Raw genomic sequence first — 22565 nt, 5'->3', positions numbered from 1 at the left:
GTTCCAACATTCTTACAAAATAGAATTTAAACTTTCATTTCAGCTTGGTCTCTGTGTTCCTGCTTTCCATCATGTGAATGTCCTGGGTGGATTATGTGTCTTGTGCTGATCACATTAATTAGTTTTTCACAAACACTTGTGTTCTTTTTTTAACTCATTTTTTTGAGAATTACTACTTTTACACACAAATATGTGCAGACATACACACATATTTATATATCCACGAGGCGTGTATAACCACCACATGCTGAGTACTTTAGTGTTGCTGATAAGTATATATTTTAAGAGTGGCCACTGGGATCGAATAACTCATCAGTGTTATCCATGGAGAAGACTGATTCTCTCTTTTGGAAGCTATTAATTGCATGTATCTCTTTATCTAAGGACGAGACTTTGCGATACGTTGTTTTTTTTTTTTTTTTTCTCATTCACGCTGTCATGTTAACTGGTGTTGTCATTATGTAGGTCTTATTTAATATGTCATATTATTGAGGTTTAATTAATCGGTACAGCTTCCTTTATATACATATACATGTATATATACACACGTGTAGTAACATATATATACACACATATGTACATGTATGTGTGTGTGTGTATATATATATATATATATATATATATATATATATAGTTAATACTCTCTTACATCAGGCATCCTTGTCCTCTGGCTCTTACAACCTTTTTCTCACTTGGTTTATAATAAACCCTAAACCATAGGCATAGGGCTTTGTTGAAGATGAATCAGCTCTGGTTGGACATTATACTGCCAGCTGACCTCTGCATTTTGACCAGTTGTGGCTTTCTGTAATGGTTGTGTTCTACTGCAAAAAGAGGCTTTGATAAAAGGGATCCCCTTCTCTGGGGACGTAAGGATCCTTTAGAATGCAGTTAGGAGGTATACCAGTTTTGGAAAGTGGCAGTAGTTCTCTTGAGGAGAAAGTTCTCTTGAGGAGAACCTTTATTCACTGCCTTATCAGTCACTGGTAGTTGACTTGCATTTTAGTACTAGGGGTGAACTCTGTCCTATTGAGTGTTCCTTACATTCAGTTAGACAGCTGTAAGTTACCCCAGGAAACAAATGTCACTATTGTCCCTGGTGAACGCCTTGCTGGCCTGGTTATTATGGGTCATAAATGTCAAACTGAGTCAGACTGTTGCTTGTTTCCCCCTTTGAAACCTTGCATATTAAAATATAATATAAAAGAGGGGAAGATAGAAAAGTTTAAAATCAAAGGCGTCAGGTTTGAGACCTATCTGTAACCACCCACCAGTTAGTAAGTTTTAAATCTGTCTTCTGTGCTGACATTGTAAAAACAACCAGTCCTCCTTCTCCTCCATCAAGCTAACTGACAGAGTTTCCATTTCTAAGAGGTGAGTAATACCTTATTTTACAAACAAGTCAATCAAAAATTATATTGTGATATGTATGGTGAAAATCTCAGTTTATGAGATTCCTTAAAGTGGGGAACTGGGCAGCAAGAACGCTGCACACATGCTAAGCCAATGAGCTGGGAGGTCAGGGGTCAGGCTGCCTCTGTTGACACCATCAGATTACACTTCCTAAGGGTGTGAACTTGGGGAACTAAGCTCTCTAAAGGTCCATTTACACCATGCAAATTGGGAAGAGGGTACCTGAACCTCAAAGCCCTTCTCTACATGGGAAAATGAAAAACGTATGCACAGATTTTTTGTAATGTTAATGGGGCAAGAACATTTTGGGCAGAAGAAGCAAAACACAGGAAAGTGTAAAATTTTGAGAACACATCAGCCAAGGTAACTGAAGCCAAATATCTGTACTTGATAATATACAGTCTTGGAGAAGTAGCTGTGCACTAGATAATAATGACACTCATGTGCTCTGCAAGTGGCATCATTAACTATTCATTTAAAAGGATTTATTTATTTTTATGTGTGTTGTTATTTTGCCTGCATGTATTTCTGTGAGAGGTTGACAGATCCCCTGGAACTGGAGTTAGAGACAGTTGTGAGCTGCCATGTGAGTGGTGGAAATCAAAAGCAGGTCCCTTGGAAGAATAGCCAGTGCTCTTAACTGCTGAGCCATCTCCCTAGCCCGACATTGTCAATTTATAATGTTTAGCATTTAAGAATAAACTTATTATTCTGCCTAGGACTTGTAAGGAAACCTGGGCATAAGGGATTGAAAACCAAAGTCCGAGCCTAGAGCTGACTCAACCAGGCCACTATTGAAGAAAGTCGTCTACTGCCTCCAGCATGGCTCTGGTAAAAGTCAGTGTGGGCAGGTGTCGAAGGAGACATACACTTTGCTTAGTTCTACATACTATCAGTTTCCTTCTTTAATGGGAAGTGTGCAGCCACAGCTGTGCATATGGCACCATGAATAGAGGCAGAAATGATCTGAAGATTTAGGAAATGAGGAATGAACTAAGTAGACTTGTAGACAGTAAGAACCAATATAATGAAATGAACCAATATAATAAAATGATTGCTTCAGTATGCATGGCTTTCACACACGATGGCTAAATTGCGTGACTTGACATTATTAAGAAATATAGAATGTTTTAGAGTCCATTTAAACGTACGCTGCACAAAAGAACAGAGGAAGCTGGCATATTGGAACTCTCACTGTCTGAGATAGTGTATAATCTATCTACCATTCAACACAAGGGAGACATCCTCTTTGCTTATGATCATCCCCCATTTCTTGTTTCGGTCTCTCTGATTCTCAGCTGCTCTGTCTCCTTAGAGTGTCCTCTATATTTACCTACTGGTGTGTAGACATTTCCCAGGATGCCATGCTTGCTTTGTGTCTGTAATTTCACTTCCTCTCTGAGGGTGATAGAGATCAAATTACTGGGTTCGACTTCACACTGGTTAGTTCCAAATTCTGGCTCCATTTCACCTTCTCTCCTGGGCTTCCAGATGTGTACCAGCTCCCACTCTGATGTTTGTCTTAATAAACCTGAAAATGTACAAGGGTACATTTTATTCATGGTTAAAGATTAAGTTCATAGTGATAATCTGATGGAAAGAGTGACACTGAGGAGATGGGAGTGAGAAGAGAGAAATGGTCCCTGTCTATTCAAAGTTGAAAGGCTTTAAAATACTAAATGAAAGTCCATTGTCTGAGGAGGAGCTAAAGTGCTTGTTTTAATGCAGAGAGAACTTGTTAAAAGATGAATTGACTAATATCTGGCCACACTCATCTTTAATATTCAAAATCCCTAAAATTTCTTATGGGGATACCTATAGGCCATGAATGCCCATCTTTGCATAAACTGGTAATTCTTAAGTTTTGGCAGGTCGTATGCGAGGGAAACATGCTGTCCTCTGTGTGGAGCTCTTTGTGTGATGATGTATCGATACAGACAACCAGGAGGGCAGAACACATCATAGACATAGGGTTTGTAATGAATAATTCACCAGAGGCACCTTTTTGATGACAGTAAGAGACCCTTGTAACAGTTCCAGGGAGGCTCTAAGTTGTGGTAGTAAATAATAGTGGTTTAAATGAGAAAGAAGTTTGTATCTCCAACATGTTACAGATCAGACGTTTTCAGAGCCAGTGCAAGATGATAGTAAGTATGATCTGAGACATCATCCAGTGTCCCCACATTCTTACCCCATTACTATTCCCCATGCCTTACCCCCCTGTTATTCCCTGTGATGTGTTCCTGATCTCACTACAGTTTGTCTGGATTCCAGCTCACTGGGATGGAACTGAGAGAAAGAAGGACAAGTAATCTTGTTTTAAAGATGATCTAAGAATCATATACATCAGTTCCCCTCATGTTCTGCCCTTGAACATTTAGCTGGATCACCACGCAATTGAACTTTAGGCTGAGCAATCACAAACCAGCCAAGAGATGAGTGGTGGTGGTGTGGGAAAGAGAGTGGGATGCCTAAATACAATTGTCTTTGCCACAGCAACTTCCGTAAAACCAAAGAAAGGGAAACAACAAAGAAATAAAACATGTGGATGTTCAAACAAATGCACTGTCCTTTAGTTATTTTATGTTTCCGTATTCATCTTGTCACTGCAGTGAATGAATGCTTCACAGCATGTGAAGTTTCTCATTTCCTTTCAAGGTCAGTAGTGGTAAAATATGAGAACACACACAGCTTCTCATGATCCATTTAGTAGGTACTGACTCTGGTAAGATAAGCCACTTCATAAATAAGCTTGATGGAATGTTCCCAGCTAATACTTGCTGTAAGGTAGCCTGGAGTCTACATGTATAATTTACACCGCAGTTGGAAAAAAACACACAAGTTAATTTTTAAATGGTCTAGACCAGAAAACGCTCTTGAACTCAATTTGTATTTTCTGTTCTCCCTTTGGAACTTTGGAATTCATTTCTAGCACCGTTCTGATTGCATAAAACCTAATTTTCTTAACAGACTCTGTTTCATGCTCCCGCTTTTGTTCTTACCACTTTGCATTGCTTCTTATTTTTTTTAACTGTAAGACACTGTCATTGTTCTGTAGTTTTTATTTTATTTATTATTATTTACAATGTATTCACTTTGTATCCTGGTTGTATCCTCCTCTGTCATCTCTTCCTGGTTCCCCCCCTTCCTCCCCTATCTTTCTCCCCTACTCCACCGAGAGGGGAAGTCCTCCTCCCCTACTATCTGACCCTGTCCTATCAGGTCCCATCAGGACTGCCTGGATCCTCTTTCTTCATGGGCTGGCTAGGTCATCCCACTAGGGAGAAGTGATCAAGAAGCAGGCAACTGACTTTATGTCAAAGACTATCTGCCTCTTTTTCCCCTTACTAGGGAATCCACATGGAGACTGAGCTGTCTATTGGCTATATCTGAGGAACGGGTTGATCCTCTCTATGCATGGTCTTTGGTTGATGCAGCAGTCTCTGTAGTTCCTGTGGACCCAGCTTTTTTTTTGTTTTTTTTTTTTTTTGTTTTGTTTTGTTTTGTTAGTCTCAAGATCCAGCTATACTATTTCTGGGCATATGTCTGAAAGATTCTTAACCATACAACAAGGACATTGCTCAACTATGTTCATAGCAGCTTTATTGGTAATAAATACACTTACACAATGAAATACTACTCAGCTATTAAAAAGAAAGAAATCATAAAATTCTCATGTTCATTTTCAGTAGCTAAAGAGCTTTTGCCTTTGTTTTCATAATACTTGTATTAATTCATTCAACTGACTTTATGGTATTTGGATAAAACTCATTAAGTAGATATTTAAATTTCTATTATAAGAAAAAAACAGTAATTGTGCGGATGGACAAAAGCAATAGCTATTGTCATCTATTTCATCTATTGGCATCTATTTCATGTTAGATCTCAGAGCTGACTCAAATTTCTAAAAAAAATAATAACAGAGGAGTCTGGAGAGGTCAAACAATCCAAGATATAAATGAATCCTCAAACTGCAAATGTTAGAAGTAGAATAGATGGAACCGGAGAAGCAAGATAAATTCAAGGCACCTAGTATTAGTAAAAAGGTTTACAACAAACCAGTATGATGAATGCAAAAGATGAGAACACACTCCTAAATTCAAACAAGGTTAGACATCCAGGGAACCCTCCCAATTCAACCCAAAGTTTTTCTTCCTGTTTCCAGAGAGTCCACAAATCATGGTAAAGAAATAAAACAAACAAACAAAAAAACAAAAATAAAAAACAAAAAAAAATGTGTGAAGGAGACAAAACTCTGTTTTGAGTTCCACATTCATTGTGACAGGAGTAAGTCATAGCTGATTTAACCATGCTTTGTAGAGATGATTATAGGAGCATTAATATTAATTAAAAGTTGTTAAATGAGTCATGTAAACAGCTGCATATTTATGTCATAGCAATGATACCTCAGGGCAGCTGTTAAACCATAAACATCACTGAAGCAGCACATGAGTACAGGAGGTTCTATGCTGTTACACATGAGCAGTCACTGAACTGAATACAGGAACTCTCTGTACCACCCATACATCCAGCTATGAGCACTCCTACCCTACATTCAGTCTCTGGGTTTCTATCTCCAGGAGTGACCAGTCGACAAGTAGCCTCAGCCTATGTATTCTTGTATAATTGGCTTTTTACTGCAAAGCATAGGTTTTGAGATTCCTCCTTAGGTTTCCTTTTATAGCAGTTGTTTTCTTTCCATGTTATCGAGTGTTCCATTGATTTTGTTAAATAAGCAGGACAAAATTGGACCCTGTAGACTCTTGATGGTCACATGAACTATTAAGAACAGCGTTGTTCTGAACAACTTGCGTGTACTTTGTGTACAATTCTGATGGAGACTTTTGAAAAATGATAACTGCACATGTACAGCTTCATGTTAGTAGACCCTGATAATCAGCTTTTCAGTGTGTTTATCCCAAACTGAGCACCCATCTCTTTGTATTCTTGATTGTGATTTCAGTACAATTTTCAGAAGTGTGAAGACTAACACCCAAATTCAACCAGCCGTTTTCCTGGATATATATAACTCTTTTGAAAATACACCACATATATGTAGCTGGGTAGTTTTCCTGTATTCTTATAAGCATTTAATGTTACAAGTCTCTTTAATTTTGCTCATTGCAGGGATTTTTATTTATTTCCACTTGACTTTGTATTTTCATGTTAACATACTTGATTGAGGCATTTATTGTACATAAATTAGACCTTTAGATTTTTGTTTTGTTCATTGACTGACAACTGTTCAAGTCTGTTGTCTGTGTTTCGGTCTGGTTATCTTTCATTCAATTAAAATTGGTCTTCATTTATGTAGTCTGAAAATATATAGCAAATACCTTCTTCCATTTTGGGGCATTCATTTCCCTCTGTCCATTGTATGATTTTATAAAAAGAAGTGGTTGATATTTTATGGTCATACTTATAAAAGTATCAAGTTTTCAGTTGCCACATTTGAGGAATGTTATCACCTTGAGGTGTAACTTTTATACACAAATAACAGAATCCACACCTTGCATCTCATTCATGATGACTTAATAATCAGAACACATACCCAGGAAGTGCAGAACAGTCATTTTAGGTACTTCTTACAAGCAGACCTTTCATTTGTCAGGGTGAAAAAAAATCACAAACTTCTTTTGTTGTTTATTATATTTTATGTTGAAGTGATTTTTATGTGCACAAGTCTTCCATAACTCCAGGAAGAAGAGTGTATTAAAGTTCACTTTACAGGTGGAGAAACTGAGGAGAGCTTGAAGACAGAAGTCCCTTGAGACAATGGAACTGATGCACCAGACCATCGTTCCACACCCCCTGAGATTCCATCTTGTAAGACTTGGTGATGTTTTCTATAAAGAATGATCACTGTAATAGATGCATTGACACGTTCATTTCTCTGTCGCAGATAAAGGAAGAGCAAGGTCTAAAAAAGTAGCAGAAAGCAGAAGAGAAAAACGGTATTCCTACAAATTACCTCAGGAGTACAACATCGAGACTGTAGTAGTTGCAGACCCAGCAATGGTCTCCTACCATGGAGCTGATGCAGCCAGGAGATTCATTCTGACGATCTTAAACATGGTAGGTGAACCTTAAGGTTATCTTGAACCTTAAGGCACAAAAGGTTATCAAGAAAACTCGAAGTAGAATCAAGTTTAAAGCAGTTCTGTTTTGTAGCTCTGGCTATTGAACGTAGGGCCTTGGGCTCCCTAAACATTAACTCATCCCTTTCTTTCATTAATATGAGTAGAGGTAGGGATTTGATGTGTTAGGCACGTCAGATGCTCCAATGAAACAGAAAATGGTTTTTCAGACATTACTTTATCTTAAAACCTTTTTTTTTTGTTAGTTTTGAGATGGCAAAACTCTTAATTTTCCTTTTCTTTTCCCTTTCCTCTCTCTGCTTCTGCCTTTATTTTCTGTACCTGTTAGACCTTGTTGATAGTATTAGCAATATTGCAGTATCAGTTTGTGTGCATGGTTCTACCGCAAATAATATAGAACAATTTTAGGGTGGAATAAAAATGAATTTTTGTCAACCGGCTTAACTCAAGCAGGTATGCAATTTTAAATAGCAAGAATGATTCCACTTGATGAGTAGAACCTAGTACCTATGAGATAAAATCTAACAGGCTGATCCCCAGGAAGCTAACTATGACCGCCAACTTCAGGAGCACAGAAAACAGTTGGTGTCTCGTGTCCTAGGGATGATCATCACCATAGCAGTCATTTGACCTATTGTACTGGGCAAACTTTCTTCAAGGAGGAATCACTAAATTCTAACGAAGAATGTTTTTTACAGAAAGCAGAACTATAAACTGAAAGTAGCTTTTCTATCATTTGGCCTTATTTCAGTCCCTCCATCCATCTTCACCTGCATTGGACTGAGCCAGACTAACAGCCCATCTTTAGTCTGATTCCTGTACTAAGATCTGCAGAGACACAATTTTGCTGTTAGTCATGCGTTTTATAGTACATATTAAATAAATTTTAAGTTAAAAAGAAACATAAAAAATAAGATACTATGTTAAAAATTGTGTTGCCTACCAGTTTTTTTAAAAAAATGCATTTCATAGTAAGTTGAAATTTGCTCCATTTTTGGCCTTGAACAAATGTTAGCATGTTTTTATTTAATTTTAGGAGTCCTAATTTTTCCTTTGCTTTTAGGTTTTTAACCTTTTCCAACACAAGAGCCTGGGTGTGCAGGTCAACCTTCGTGTGATAAAGCTTATTCTGCTCCATGAAACACCAGTAAGAAAGTCTTGAGATTTTATCCCATTAAGTGAATGAGAAATTGTGTTCAGGAACTTTTAAGGGAAGAGAACTTTCGGGATTTTTTTTATTGACTTAAAAATCCAAAAATATCCACTGAATCACTTAGTGTATACGTAAAATTGGCCTTCGGTTTGGGTTAATCCCTCAATTTTATTTGAAAAATGGAATGTTCTTAGTTTCCAAGGATCCTAACAACAAACTCTAACTTTCCAAAATGTAATGTTATTTTAAAAGACAGCTTTATTCTATTATTTAAGCATATGTGTTGAAGGTATTTTCTTATCTGTATTGCAACTGAAATGAAGAACAGTCTATGGCATCACTCTGGCTAATTAAAAGGTACTAATTAAACTCTACTTCAGAAAAATTCTATGTAGAAGTTGCAGAATAACCTATTTTCCAAGCCTTAAAGATGAGATGTTTGAATGTTGCATTATGCCTCTTTGATTTTCATGGTAACTTTACACAGACTCTGCCATCATTACACCTTCACAGCGGATTTCAGATTTGTTTAATGTGTTTTGTTTGAGCTCAGGATAAATTAAGACTAATCCATGTTCAACAGTCAGCATTAGTAATTAGGATTAATGAATTGATTAATTAATTAATTAGGTATATGTGAGAATAATCTGGAAAATGAAAGCGGCCTCTGTTGTAGGCAGATCTGTACATTGGGCACCATGGAGAGAAAATGCTGGAGAGTTTTTGTAAGTGGCAGCATGAAGAATTTGGCAGGAAGAACGATATACATCTGGAGATGTCAACGAGCTGGGGACAAGACATTGCTTCGGTGGACGCAGCTATTCTCATAACAAGGTAACATTTTAAGGCCAATTAAATCAGGTTCTTAATTCAGCATTCAGTTTCTAATTCCATCTTTCATTGGTACAATACTTCATTCCAAGATTTCTTGACATAGTGATTTTAGTCTTCTCCATCTATTTATCATTGATTTCTCAGAAGCATAATGTTGGATAGATGCTCCTGAGAAAATGTTTGTTAGTTAATGTTTAAAAAAATCACTCACAACTGCTGATATCTTTAAACTATGGAGAATTTTAGTAGACATTAAGGAAGTACTATGAGCATGTACTATATGGTTTTTGTTTGTTTGTTTGTTTTTTAGCTGTCTCTATACAAGTAATTTTATAGTAGAATTCAGTAACACGATATCTGGACTTTTAGCCTGAAACAGCACTTTCTTTAACAAGGACTATGTTTCCTTTAATGTTGTTTACTTCACCCCAACCACTGCTCTTTGGAATCAGGTACAGACATTTTTCCATTGAGCAAAGGTCTGTTTTCAGGCTCCATCCGAGAAAAGGTTTTCTGATGTAGCTTTAGCTAATTAATTGGGAGTTGCTTAGTGAATATACTTCGCACAAATGTTGGAGGAAGGTTAGCTTGTAGCTTTAAAAATGGACAACAGTGCACCACAAGACGCCCTGTGTCTGTTCTGCATGTTAACCATTTCCAGCGAGTTTGTTTTGCTTCTCAGCAAGAGATAACAAAATGGACGAGAATTCCTTGTGTGCCAGTGTTGTCATTTAGGTCGATAAAAATTCTCAAAATTTTATACCATATCAGTGACAGCACTCTGATTTGTCTGAAAGAAACCTATGGAATTAATGATAGTTTCCTGTCAGTTATACTCAACAATTCTTAACCAACCTTTCGTAAAGAAAAAAAGAAAACTGCATGAAAGAACATGCTTGGACTTCTACTTCCAACTGAGTGCACATAAATGGCCCTTGGACTGTATGCTAAACAGACACAAAACTGGAAAGCTTAGGTGCCAACAGTTTGAGGTCATTGGAGTATAATTCCTAAAAAAAAGGGAAAATGTGTTTGGGAAGCCCCACAGTTAACCCAGGTCATTGAGGACACTTTCTCAACTGATAAAACAGCTAGGATCTTGGTAGGTCAGCGGGGTGTTCCTGAGAATACCAGAGGACAGAGCCCTATGCACGAAAAGGTGCCGAGAAGTATGTGTGTTCGTCATCACCTGTGTAGACAGAGATTGCCCCCAGTTTCTTAGAACATAGTTGCTATGGAGTTCTCATTTTGAAAAAGATGGTAATAAATGGGTGGAGTCAGGCTGCAAGTCAGAGGCAATTTTGTGATACTGTTTCATAGCTCTCAGCATTTATCTAAGAAAAACAGGAAGGCTGTGCCCATCACCATGGACACCCAGGAGGATCTGTTCTGACTCAGCACGATCTTTGATGTTTAATAGAATGAGTTCTCCTCATTCAGAGGGGGTGTGAGAACCATCTCAGGCCTTTGCTAGAGCCTCTATGGGGGGCATTTGAGACAAGAACAAAAAGAAAATAGGAGTCCCCAAGTATTTTCTTTTATAAGATTTGCCTTAGTCATAGTGTCTCTTCACAGCACTAGAACAGTGACTAAGACATGTGTAAACCTTTAAACAAAATGTAGGGAAAAATCTTGATAGCAATTAAAAAACCTAAATTTACTCCTTGAAAATAAGCAGCCTGGAAATAGACTTACACACCCTGAACAACAAATTCTAATAAACTCGCTGACATAATTCAACAATAAGAAGATAATTTATTCCTTAAGTGATATGTAGTACTACGTTACAAAAAAAAAAAAAAAAAAAAAAAAAACAAAAAACCGAATGACAACATTTCTTAACAACTCATGTAATGCTAGTTAGGAGAGGACCATCCACCTGTCAGTTACTGTGACAAAATCCGTGGTACACTTGGTAGGAAAGTGAGGTGGATCTACAAAGCTCTGGGGGTGAATACTGTCAAAACTGAGAGAGCTAGTAAAGATGGAAAAAGATAAAGACTATGCTAAAAAACATAAAGTTAACCACTTTGGACTACAAGTTTGTTTTTATGTTGAGCATCCATATACCAGATATTCTAGGTCAAATTTTATCTATTTAACAACAACAACAACAACAAAATGTAAGCATGTATTACTGAAAACTTATCTTTGAACATTTGTGCTAATAACAGAAACATCTTTTGGCAAGTTAATGGATCTATTTTTATGTATCCATTTGATTAAGAGCTCTTTAACACAGAGAGACCCTGTCTCGAAAAACAAAGAAACAAAAATCACCCCAAAACAAAAAAAAACCCTCTTCATCAAAACCATTAATATTATAAACTATAAGTTATAAAATCACTGATTTCACCTTCTCAATCATTATTTCATTATTTTTTCTTATTTCATGTCTGTTTTCATTAGCGATCGAATCTGCACCCCTTTCAAATGAGTACCTCCAGAAGACTCACATATTTTTTTCTGATTCAGTTGCTTCTATTTTCAAAGTATTTTTCATTATGAGAATTTCCATATTTTTTTCATGGACTGAATGAAGCAGGTGACCCCTTTGCTTTCATGAGTGGAAGAATTTATTGAGTTAGCATCGAAAACTTGGCCTTGTTTAACCCTTTACATTTTTTCTAGGTCTTATTACTATAGTTCCATCCATGACATATTTTTTCTCTTCCCAACACAAGATGAAATTTACTCGTGTATTTTTTTTAATTACCTACCTCTTGGAAAAGAATATGTGAAAAATAATGCCGTTTTAATGAAAAGATGCATAGATGTTGGTACATGTATTAGAAGCAGCATATTCTCTTAGTTATTAAAGATGTTCCCTTGTGCTCTTTCACAGCTTTCCATGCACTCTGAATAGGCAGCATCTGCACACAGTAATTGAGTTGGTCTATAAGCTCATATGAAGAGAATTATCCTTCTAACTTTTGTAATTAGTTTTACTTATTAGACTGCCGGGCACCCACTCTGTTTTATTGCATATACTGATAGTCCGATGCTACTGTATTTGACTTTTTAAAATGTTGAATGGTTATTTTTTCTTTTATTATGTTGCAAGTGCCAGACCTTATAAATGAATAGAATTTGGGAAATAATTTAGTCCAATGTGAATTATTTGGTAGAAATGCAAATCAGGTTGCTTAGAGATAAAATATAAAGCAGCAAATAATTAGTATTCATTATTTCATGTTAATTATGTATTTTATGCTTTATTTTCTCAACATGAAGTATAGAAATGTGATAAGAAAATAATACCGGTTGGAATGATTAATATCTAGAAAAAAGGAATATTAAAATTATGTATAGAAAGTATTTCAAAGAAAATATTTTACATTTAAACCCAGACTAAAATTGCAAGAAAAGCATATGATGACAGAATACGTATTTCATAGGATATAAGTTAAATTTCAGAGCTCAACAACTAACCTCATCTAGCTCAGTAATAAACATGTAAGTAGTGAGCCTAACACTGTTTGATTAATGTCAAGCACATAATTAAAGTGGATGCTGATATATTATTATTATTGATACTTTCATAGAGAAAGGATTATATGGAGGCAAAGATGTAAGCAAGTAAGGCTGAAGCATGAGTCATGTCTGCAGACATTTGGACTTTCTCTGTCTTCTGCAGTGATCTTCCTTAATCCAGTGCTTTCTTATGGATTTGAGGTACAACGTGGTCTCCTGTCATGGTAGTATGTCAGGAGTTCGAACTACTGTGACGCTGAAGGGGAAGAGTCCCCTGAGCTCAGGAGTTGGAGTTCAGCCTGGGTTGCATAGGGAGACCTTTTCTCAAAAGCATACAACAGCGTTCCCACATTTGCATAAGTACGCCTGGGATTTACAGTCAAATTCAGAATTAGTGAGCTTCAGTGATTTGTTTACTTAAAAAAATCAATTGTCTGATACTTTGTACGTGAAGGAATAAGTTCTGTTACTTTCATCTCAATAAACAGTTTCTAGGTTGTCTACTCATAATAAAAGGAGAGAAAAGGAAGCACCACCATCTAGCACCCCTTTCTGTGGGCTGTGGATGGGTGTCGCTCAGCAGGTAAAGTGCTTGTTTAGCAGTGACTGGGATTCCATTGGCTTCCTCTTCGCACGGTTGACTGTTTTCTTTGAGGTCAATTGTTGGCCTTTCCTGCACTTATATCTTGTAGGTTACTATGTTTGTGTCTAGCAATTTCAGTATTTCAGGTGTCACATGGCGGTCTTTGATCCACTTGGATTTGGCTTTTGTACAGAATTATAGATATAGGTCTGGATGGACTTAAAGAAGGTTTCTACCAGAGTTTCTAAAAAGAACCTCACTGTTACACTTCAAAGTATTAATAGACAGAGCAGGAGAGAAGGAGGGAGGGAAAGAGAGAGAGAGAGGGAGAGAGAGAGAGAACTTCCAGACTCCTGTGAAGCCAGTTCTCTATTCATACCCAAACTAGGTAAAGACAGCGCAGCAACAATAATCCTTAATGAATATAGATTCGGCCCCCTCGATAAGTAACTATTTCTCATCATTACTGCTTTCTCTAGATTTCCTTAGCTGGGCATATGGGAGTTCTTAAGAGAACAGAACAAAGTAGCATTATAGACATCAGACTTTCAACAAACATAGACTATTATAATTAAAAACTACCTGCTCAGAGATATTCATAGGAAATAAAACACAGAGTGGGGTTGGTTTGCACTTCATTACTGTTTAATAGTCCACCATTTTCTTCAACATTTTATTCCTCCAAGAAAGGTCTTAAAATATTTTCATCGTATAAAGCATAGACTCATGCTCAACTTTTAACGTAATTTCTAAACCTTTAAAAACTATATTCTCACCATATAAATGTTCCCTCATAGTAAAGTTGAAGAAATATTTTTTCTACTTCAACGGATAAGATTTGTTTCACTAATCTCATGCCCCTTTTCTACCCAAAGTTAGCCTACATTATAGGTATGGACAGCGCGCTGGCTGTATGTTGCCCACATTTCTGGATTAGTTTCTTTCACCTTCTGTATTTCTTCAAAGTATGTCCATTCCATGCACTATATCAGGCACACCAAGCCCCTCCTAATGTGCAGAACCCATGAACTTGTCATCTCATATGCCACAGGGAAACTTGCATATTTCGTAAAGAAATAAAACTTGTGCCGACACATTGGGTTTGCTTGTGAAACCTTGGATAACCTCTCCTACTCAAGATCCTGAATTTATTTAATCATATATGGAAGGTTCGTTGCGATATGGATGGTTTCAAATTCATGGGACCGGAAGAGGGTACACTGTTGACTTTCAAGATAGGTAAAAGAAGCCAGCAAGTAAAGAATGGATTCAGTGTCAGAAGTGGGAAAAGGCAGTACATTATTCACTACAGCCTTCAGGGTCTTTTGCTGTGACCCTAAACACATGCCAATACTCATGGAAGCAGTAATTTAAAGTGCTTGCTCTGTCAGTGGTACACACACATAAACTGTTCGTTGGGGCATACTGACTCTTCTCCCTTGCCCACCTGTGAGGTGAGGGTGAAGCATACATGGAAGATCCAAGTCTCTGCTGCCATCCCAAACACTGAAAACCAGTGCACCAAGGAGAGAGTTTTAATCCTAAATGACCTTGAACCATCTGGTCAGAAACACTTAAATGAGAGTTTTGTGGAATCTGGAGAAACATTCCACTTACTAAATAGTGTAAAATAATGATGATGAGACCTTGAATTTGTAAGGTAACTGTGGAAAAAAAAGTGAGGAAGGTTAATCATGCCATGTTCTTATTTGAGTGTGTCAGCTTAATTTAAAGCCGAGTTAAGTTTCTGTTGAATGCTCGTGTCAGGCAGTTGCTGAATGTTGCATGGTGCGTGGACACATCACGAGGAAGAAATTGTAGCACAGGGATTAATCTTGGTCTCAGCTAAAATGCATGATGTTCTCGAAAGTTTGAACCGATCTGTTTGTTAAGTTGTTCTGTATGATACAATAAAGTAAATAGTTTAAAGCTGACCTAGTGCTGTGGGCTCATGGTAACAAAAACACAAAACTCCTTTTCCCATTTGTCAGCTCTACAGTTTCTTAGCAAATTGTCACATTTCTCTCTGGCATTATAGAGAGCCTAAGTATCTGGCTCTTGAAAGTATTTTTTAGTTACAATTTAATTTTCATAATAAGTTTTGCCTTTCACGTTTATTTAAATGATTTTGGTTTATCTGTAATCCTTCTGAAAATTAATTTCAAATGAGTGCCATTGGCAAGTAAGATAGAAAATCTAATAAAATAGAAATGCCAAAAGTATCTTGATTTAATAAAAATCACAGGATCATTTCTGAATGAATCATTTATAGGTATATCCCAGGGTGCTGTAAAACTTTACAATGAGATTTATTCTCAGATGCATCTTCATTCCTGGAAGTTGAAGGCTATTTTTTTTTCAACATATGTCAAAACTTAGGCAGAATTTATTGGTCTTTCTCAGTTTAGACTAAAAGTATCATTTCCATAAACTCACATAATGAAATTCTCTGAGGCCGACTTCATGAACACCAAGTCCACATGGGCCAAAAATGAGAATTTGAATCTGTAGGAACACATATCTAAGATGCAAATAAATCTTTATTTTCTACCTCTTGGAATATCTTGAAATTAGTAATATATTACTTTGGTCATCTGGACAAACATCTCTGACCAGTGAATTTCAGAGTCATCTGAGGTTAATGCTCTGACAACCACTCTTCAGCTGTAATGGAGATGCTTCCAGGAATGTTGGTAAGAGGATGACCATGCAGGTTCTATATAAAAAAGCATACTTTATTCATTTCTTTGTTTTGCTTAGTGAACAGAAACTGGCTTTGTGAGGCTTGTGGTGCCCTTGGCAATAAGCAGTGCATTTGTCATAGTTTTATAATGTTGTTCACTTACAGATGAAGCCTTTGGTTTGCATTATGTAAATCAAATAAATATTCATGTTGCAGCCTCGTGCACCATGATATGATATATTATATATTTAGAGAAAAAAGCATATAAAACCTTTTCCTTCTACATTTGAGTATTCTTTACACTCAATGATTCTGGCCTTGAGGTTGATTGTATTTTATGTGATTCTTCAGTTTGCTGTATTGCCATGGCATTCAGTATTATCTCTTTTGTATGTTTAATTCTCTATTTGTTTGCTACAGAGATAATTAAAGAAATAGAACTGTTATTACATACAACAGCACTGTAGGCTTCGACACTACAAAGTGAATTTGCCTCATGTTTGTGTGTGTGTGTGTGTGACTCTATAGAATCCCTTTTCATTTTGTTATAGCATTTCATAGATCCAGATAAATAACACATGAAGTGTGTCATTTCATTGGAACATACAGGTCCTCTCTTCACCGAAGCACAGGAAAATATTTCATCACTACATAGGTGAATACACCTCAATTTTAAGCCATTCCCAGACTGTGCAGCCTGGCATTATGTCTCAATGAAAAACTGATATCTGTATTTCTCTGTGTTGAGTGTTTTGTCATGAGTGTTACTTACTGTGAACATGGCAGCAGCTCTTTCCTAAAATCTTCCATCTACAGTCATATTCATAGTTTGGATACACTTCGCTACTTGGAAATACATTTGCCCTCATGACTTGGAATTAGTTTGGAATACGGATATTGACTCTGTCTAGGTTGACCAGCGATGAAGCAGGCTTGAGGTGGTCAAGATGCTTTCACAGGGTCCATAATCGTTGAAGATCCAGCCCTGAAAAAAAGATACCATAGAGGAGCTTGATGGGAATTTCACCCTCTGATGTCAGATAATAGTCATTAACAACCTGTTACTCTAGCTTTTACTTTACATACTCTGACAACTATGGATTCAATTCTAGGAGCAATGTTCTTCCCTTTTGTTTTTATAATTAAAACACCATCATATCATCATATAATTTACTCCCACCGAGCTCCCTATTTATCTCCCATATAACTTTCTAAAATTTCCCAAATTTACAAGGCCTCCTTTTCTTTAACTGTTTGATAAATCCATAATACAACTCCTATACCTAAGGTCCAGGCAGCATCATGGAAGAGGAAGCGAAAAGATTGTCAGAGCCAGAGGCCCAGGATGTCTGCTGTAAGGTTGTTCCTCCTATAAATGACAGAAAAGTTACACACATGAAGTTACAACATGGCTGCCTACAGAGACCTGAACAGTTCAGGCAACAGTTGACATCCCAAAGCATATGGAGGAATAACTTTTGCTTAGAAGTTTGTGCTTACCCTATGATGACCAAAGTATATGAGGTAACACAAGATGTTCCATGTAGAACAGCTGCTGCTGGTGGGGAGAGGGGAAGGACCAAGACCTTAAGATTTAACTTAAGCCTGTCAAAAACACAAACAAACAAAAAACACCTCAGTTTTATCTAATCCCTTAACCATAGGCCCATAATAAGTGTTTCAGATGGAAGCAGTCTTGTTTTGCCTAGTGGTACAAGTTTTCTAGTGTTTGTTTGCTTTGTCTGTTGAAGGAGCTGTCTTAGCTTTACCTTGGAAGATGCTCAGCTGCAGTTGTGACATGTAGGAGATAAAATTTTGTATCGTTATCGACTTCTGATTGTGCTTTTTCTTAGTAACTAAAATCATAGGCATGAGAACTCTCAGGGCAGATATGTAATAGATTATTTAGTTCATCAACATTTGCTTTCTTTTCTTTACTATTTCTTTTGAACAACACCAAACAGCAAACCTAAAAGTGAATTTTACTTTGAGACATTCATTCAGTTGAAATAACAGAATTTAAGACACATGCTCCTAAGAACCAACCATAAGTATCCAGGAAAAATTAACATCCTACTACCAATTTAATATCGCGAAAGTGATAGCATACTAAGAAAAACCTCAAAATTTCTGCAAACTACCTTCAGCCTTGGACTGCTAGTATGCAGAAGTGCGTGGTAATTAGGACACAGCATATCTTGTCTCTATATATGTCTGTTGCATTTTGGGGATGGGCCACACCCATGACAGTCAGAGAAGACAGGGCACAGGTGTCTTAGGCATAAAGGCCAACAGAGGTGGGTGAGGATGTAATACTAGATTACACCAAAACTAGGGGAAAAGGGAATCAAGAGGGCTTTAGTCTACCTTACTTGAATTCTAGTGAGTTATTGCAAAGGAGATCTCAGGTAAGATACCCAAAGAAATTGATAATAAAGCCCTCTTGATTCTTAATGGAGAAATTTATATGATAAACCACCAGACCTGTATTAATTTGTTATTTATAATCACAAATAATTTGTGCATTGGGCATAGTTGCATGGGTTAATTTCATGCTACGTCCCCTTCTGCCTAGAATTACAAAGACATTCAAATTTTGAACCTCCTCATGTTAGCTCAACCCTTTCACATTACTCTTGAAGTTAGAGTTGATTCTATGTCTGTTTCACAGAATTTTAGTCAGAAATTGGCAAGACAAAAAAAAAAGATGAACCATTTTATGATAGTTTACATTAAAATAATTCATCCATAGCTCATTTTAACCCATCACATGTTTTTTTCTCTAAACTTTTGAAAGAAAAAAAATTATTTCAATCACTAATTTTGCAATAATTTATAATATAATCTTCAATAAAACAAAAATGCCTTTGAACAGGTGTTAAAAGTTAAGTAGCTTCATGGTGTAATGCATACCTATAGTTCTAGCCTTCAGGAGGGAAAGGCAGCAAAAATCAGACAGTAGAGCCAGCCTGGGCTACATGATAAACTGTCGCAAAAACAGAAACAACGGAAAGAAAGAAGTATTCTATTTTAAATGAGACCATGGAAATATATTATTGAGACATTAATGTGAACGTTTAAAACCATTGGGTTTTGCATGTTATAAAATATAATAAAATAGTTCATATATGTCCTTTTCTCTACATATTGGTATTTGTTGTTAAATAAATCTATCCTTTTCTGGTACTTAATTTCTACCTGGAAGGCCACAGATTGAATTAATTCTGTTTAATTTTGTGATTATCTAGTTGACTAGATGATGAGAAAATGCCCCCTTTTAGAACACTTATAAAATGAATTTAAAATACAAGACTCATCTTTTATGTACATAGATTAGCCATAAACCAAAAGATCTGTCAAGGACCATGCAACTTTAGAAGGCAATGCAGTAATTTGCCCAGAGGGAGTTTGCTCTTGGAAGTTTAAATGCTTCCTTTGAAGTACTTTGCACATCTTGTTTCATGATTTTTTTTAGGTCCATGCAGAGAATATCTTTCAAGGCTATGCAATGTAGGACATAGAAATGAAGTGATTACAGATGACTATAACTCATGGATAGCTAGACCTTTCATAAAAGTGTGTGTGTGGTCAAAGCTCTGACCACAGCTACAGGCTGCCAAGAAAGGATTACTCTGTATCATCTATGACTATAGAATAGGGACAACATATCTCTACCACCAATCAGTCCATGGATTTACACTTGAAATTTAATCACTTAAAAAAATATTTTCAAAAATGTCCTCTTTTATATTATACAAAGCCAAGTGAACTAAAGAACCAGTGACCAAGTTAATAATTAATTCCAAAGTACACAATTGAATTGTGTACTTTGATTATGAGAACCCATTATAATATTCAAAATAATGACAATTATAAAATAAGCACATTTACAAGATTAAGAGTAAAAACACCTGGAAAGCACAATGCTTGTTTTGAATACTGAAAACAATACCATAAAAATATGGTGTTTATGCTTAAAAATCTCCAATTGTTAGTCGGAGATCTGATTAGATATGGATGAAGAGAGTATTAATGAGATGGATGGTAAATCTGAAGACTTTGTTCAGAAGGCTGTTCAGAGTGGTTAAGAGCTAGAATTACAAAAAATCTGTCAAAAGTTTGCTTATATGAGAAAGGATTGATTAACTTATGCCCCAGGATGTTCCAGGAAAACAGAGTAGAAAGACTGTCAGAGCTAATCTTATTAATTTTATTTTGTTCATAGATCTTAATAATTAATAACCCAAGCATCACAGGAGATAAATAAAAATAGTGCCAACTCCTCAGAACATCTAGTTATGACTGAAGAGTTACCCAAAGAAAAAGTCAAAAGTAACCAGAAACCAAATGCATGGAATGGAACAAAAATATGATGGTTGATACTAATATTTATGAATGAGACAGTAAAATGAAATCTGATCTATGTTCTGTGACTCAGTAATGCCAACCAAAAATTATGTCTTTAAAGCCAGGCATATGAGACATGCCTTTAATCCCAGTACTCTGGAGGAGGCAGAGGAAGATGTATCTGTGAATTTGAGTCCAGCAAGGGCGTATAGTGCGTTCCTGTCTCAAAACAATGACCACAGAAGTTCTATAATAAAAACAGTCAGCTTTCTATTTTGAGTAAATAGAGGACAATGAAAACAAAGGAAACGGAATGTTGGATGGTTGACTGGTATGGGTGTCCAGTTCGTTTTACTTTGGAATAATGATGTGTCGTCAAGCTGTAACTGACAAAAGAAATTGTTAGACAGACAGAAACATTGCTAAGAAAGCATTGATGGTCTGACAGGGTACCTATCCTGAGATCCTATAAATGAAGATGGATGCTGGGGAAACAGCTGAACTGGTAAACTGTGTGCTGTGTAGCCATGGAAACCTGAGTCTGCTTCTCAGAATCCGTGATGACAGATCCATTGCAGTGGTCCACACATGCAGTGTCATCACCTTGGAGACCCAGCACGATCCCTGGTGCTCCCTGGTCAACCAGCTTAGCAGGCTTGCTGAGGGCCCAGGTAGGCCAGTTACATCTGCATCTAAACGAGTAAATAGCAAAGTGCCCAATAAGCAACAACACATGAGATTGATCTTTGGTCTTCATGTGCATGTCCATTCACATGCATGCTTACCCACATTCATACATGCACCATCACCCACAAATAGACTTGCCCATATATGAATATATTCCCCACAGTCATGGATGATTAGAGAGGTGAAAGATAGTATCCAGATGAAGATGGAACTCAAGTAGCTTATTAAAAACAATAAACAGAATCGCTGGGCATGGCACTTGGTTGCTGAAGTAAGAATGTTGTCGTAAGTTTAAGGTATGCTTTGACTGCACTGCACGCAGAGCTACTGCAATCCAGAGCTACAGAGCAAGACTTTATCTCGGAAAAAAAAAATAAATGAAAAACAAAAATTGCAGTAAAAAGCAGGAAAGGACGAGGAAGATACTGAATTAAAAACATTTTGTGCCTTTTTTTTTCTGTTTTGGCTTTTAGGAAAAGACTAATGATCAATTTTTAGCTCTTAGCATTTAAGCCATCTCTGGGCAGAATAATGTCATCCTTAAATGCCCAGGCTCTCCTCTCCCGACACTGAATATACTATTTTACATGGTATAAACGACTTCATAGATGTGACTGTGTTAGGGATGGTGAGAGCAGAGACAGTCCTCGGTTATTTGTGGGGCCTACTGTAGTCACAGTGCATAAAAGAAAGAGCGGCACTTTTAGAGGGCACATTACTCTGTATGACATAGTTTTAGCCTAGAACCTATCTCATTTCTGACTTCTCTGATCTCTAGATTGTAAGCACAAAACTTTGTATTATTTTCAGCTTCTAAATTATGTAATTTACTATAGCAGTGATAGGAAAGCAGCAGATACTTCTTGAGAGTGTCATTGGGAACCATGTATAAAACAAACTTCTGGACAGATGGCTTACAATTAAGAAAGCTTGCTGCTCCTCCAGAGGCCCCATATTCAGTTCTCAGCACCCATGTTAGGTGGCTCATAACTGTCCGTAACTTCATTACCAGGGTATTTAATACCCTCTTCTGGCCTCTGTGGTCACCAGTGCACACATACCCAGAAGGAAAAGTAATAATAGCACACACACACAAAAAAAATTGGAACACTAGAGAAAAATTGGAAAAATAAGATTAACAAGGAACAAAATGGATCAAAGGAAAGAGTGAAAACAGCATTAGAAATAAGATAATACATTCAAATAAACCAATGATAAGCATGTATTATTGATAAATTAAATCACTTATAAAAATGTTTTATAGAGAGCTTTACTTGTTCAAATGTTCTATTT

At 36.7% G+C, this 22565-nt stretch overlaps 1 protein-coding gene and 1 long non-coding RNA gene across 2 annotated transcripts in view; one reads left to right on the top strand and one right to left on the bottom strand.

Annotated features, from left to right (window-relative positions):
• Adamts19 (ADAM metallopeptidase with thrombospondin type 1 motif 19) overlaps window positions 1–22565 on the top strand; it is a 209915-nt gene that overhangs the window by 48265 nt on the left and 139085 nt on the right. Inside the window, exons 4-6 of the mRNA XM_021634122.2 lie at window positions 7316–7488; window positions 8575–8658; window positions 9341–9498. Of these exons, the coding sequence (XP_021489797.1) occupies window positions 7316–7488; window positions 8575–8658; window positions 9341–9498 (415 nt within the window). The remainder of the gene's footprint in view (window positions 1–7315; window positions 7489–8574; window positions 8659–9340; window positions 9499–22565) is intronic.
• LOC132652300 (uncharacterized) lies at window positions 16215–17820 on the bottom strand. The gene is made up of 3 exons (XR_009589793.1): window positions 17739–17820; window positions 17522–17607; window positions 16215–17223 (listed from the first exon to the last, which is right to left on the bottom strand). It is a non-coding gene; the product is annotated as an uncharacterized LOC132652300 (long non-coding RNA).

The sequence above is a fragment of the Meriones unguiculatus genome, chromosome 2, assembly GCF_030254825.1.
Source record: "Meriones unguiculatus strain TT.TT164.6M chromosome 2, Bangor_MerUng_6.1, whole genome shotgun sequence".
Classification (NCBI taxonomy): Eukaryota; Metazoa; Chordata; class Mammalia; order Rodentia; family Muridae; genus Meriones; species Meriones unguiculatus.
The sequence above is the reverse complement of the archived record's forward strand: the minus strand, read 5'-3'. Positions and strand labels throughout refer to the sequence as shown.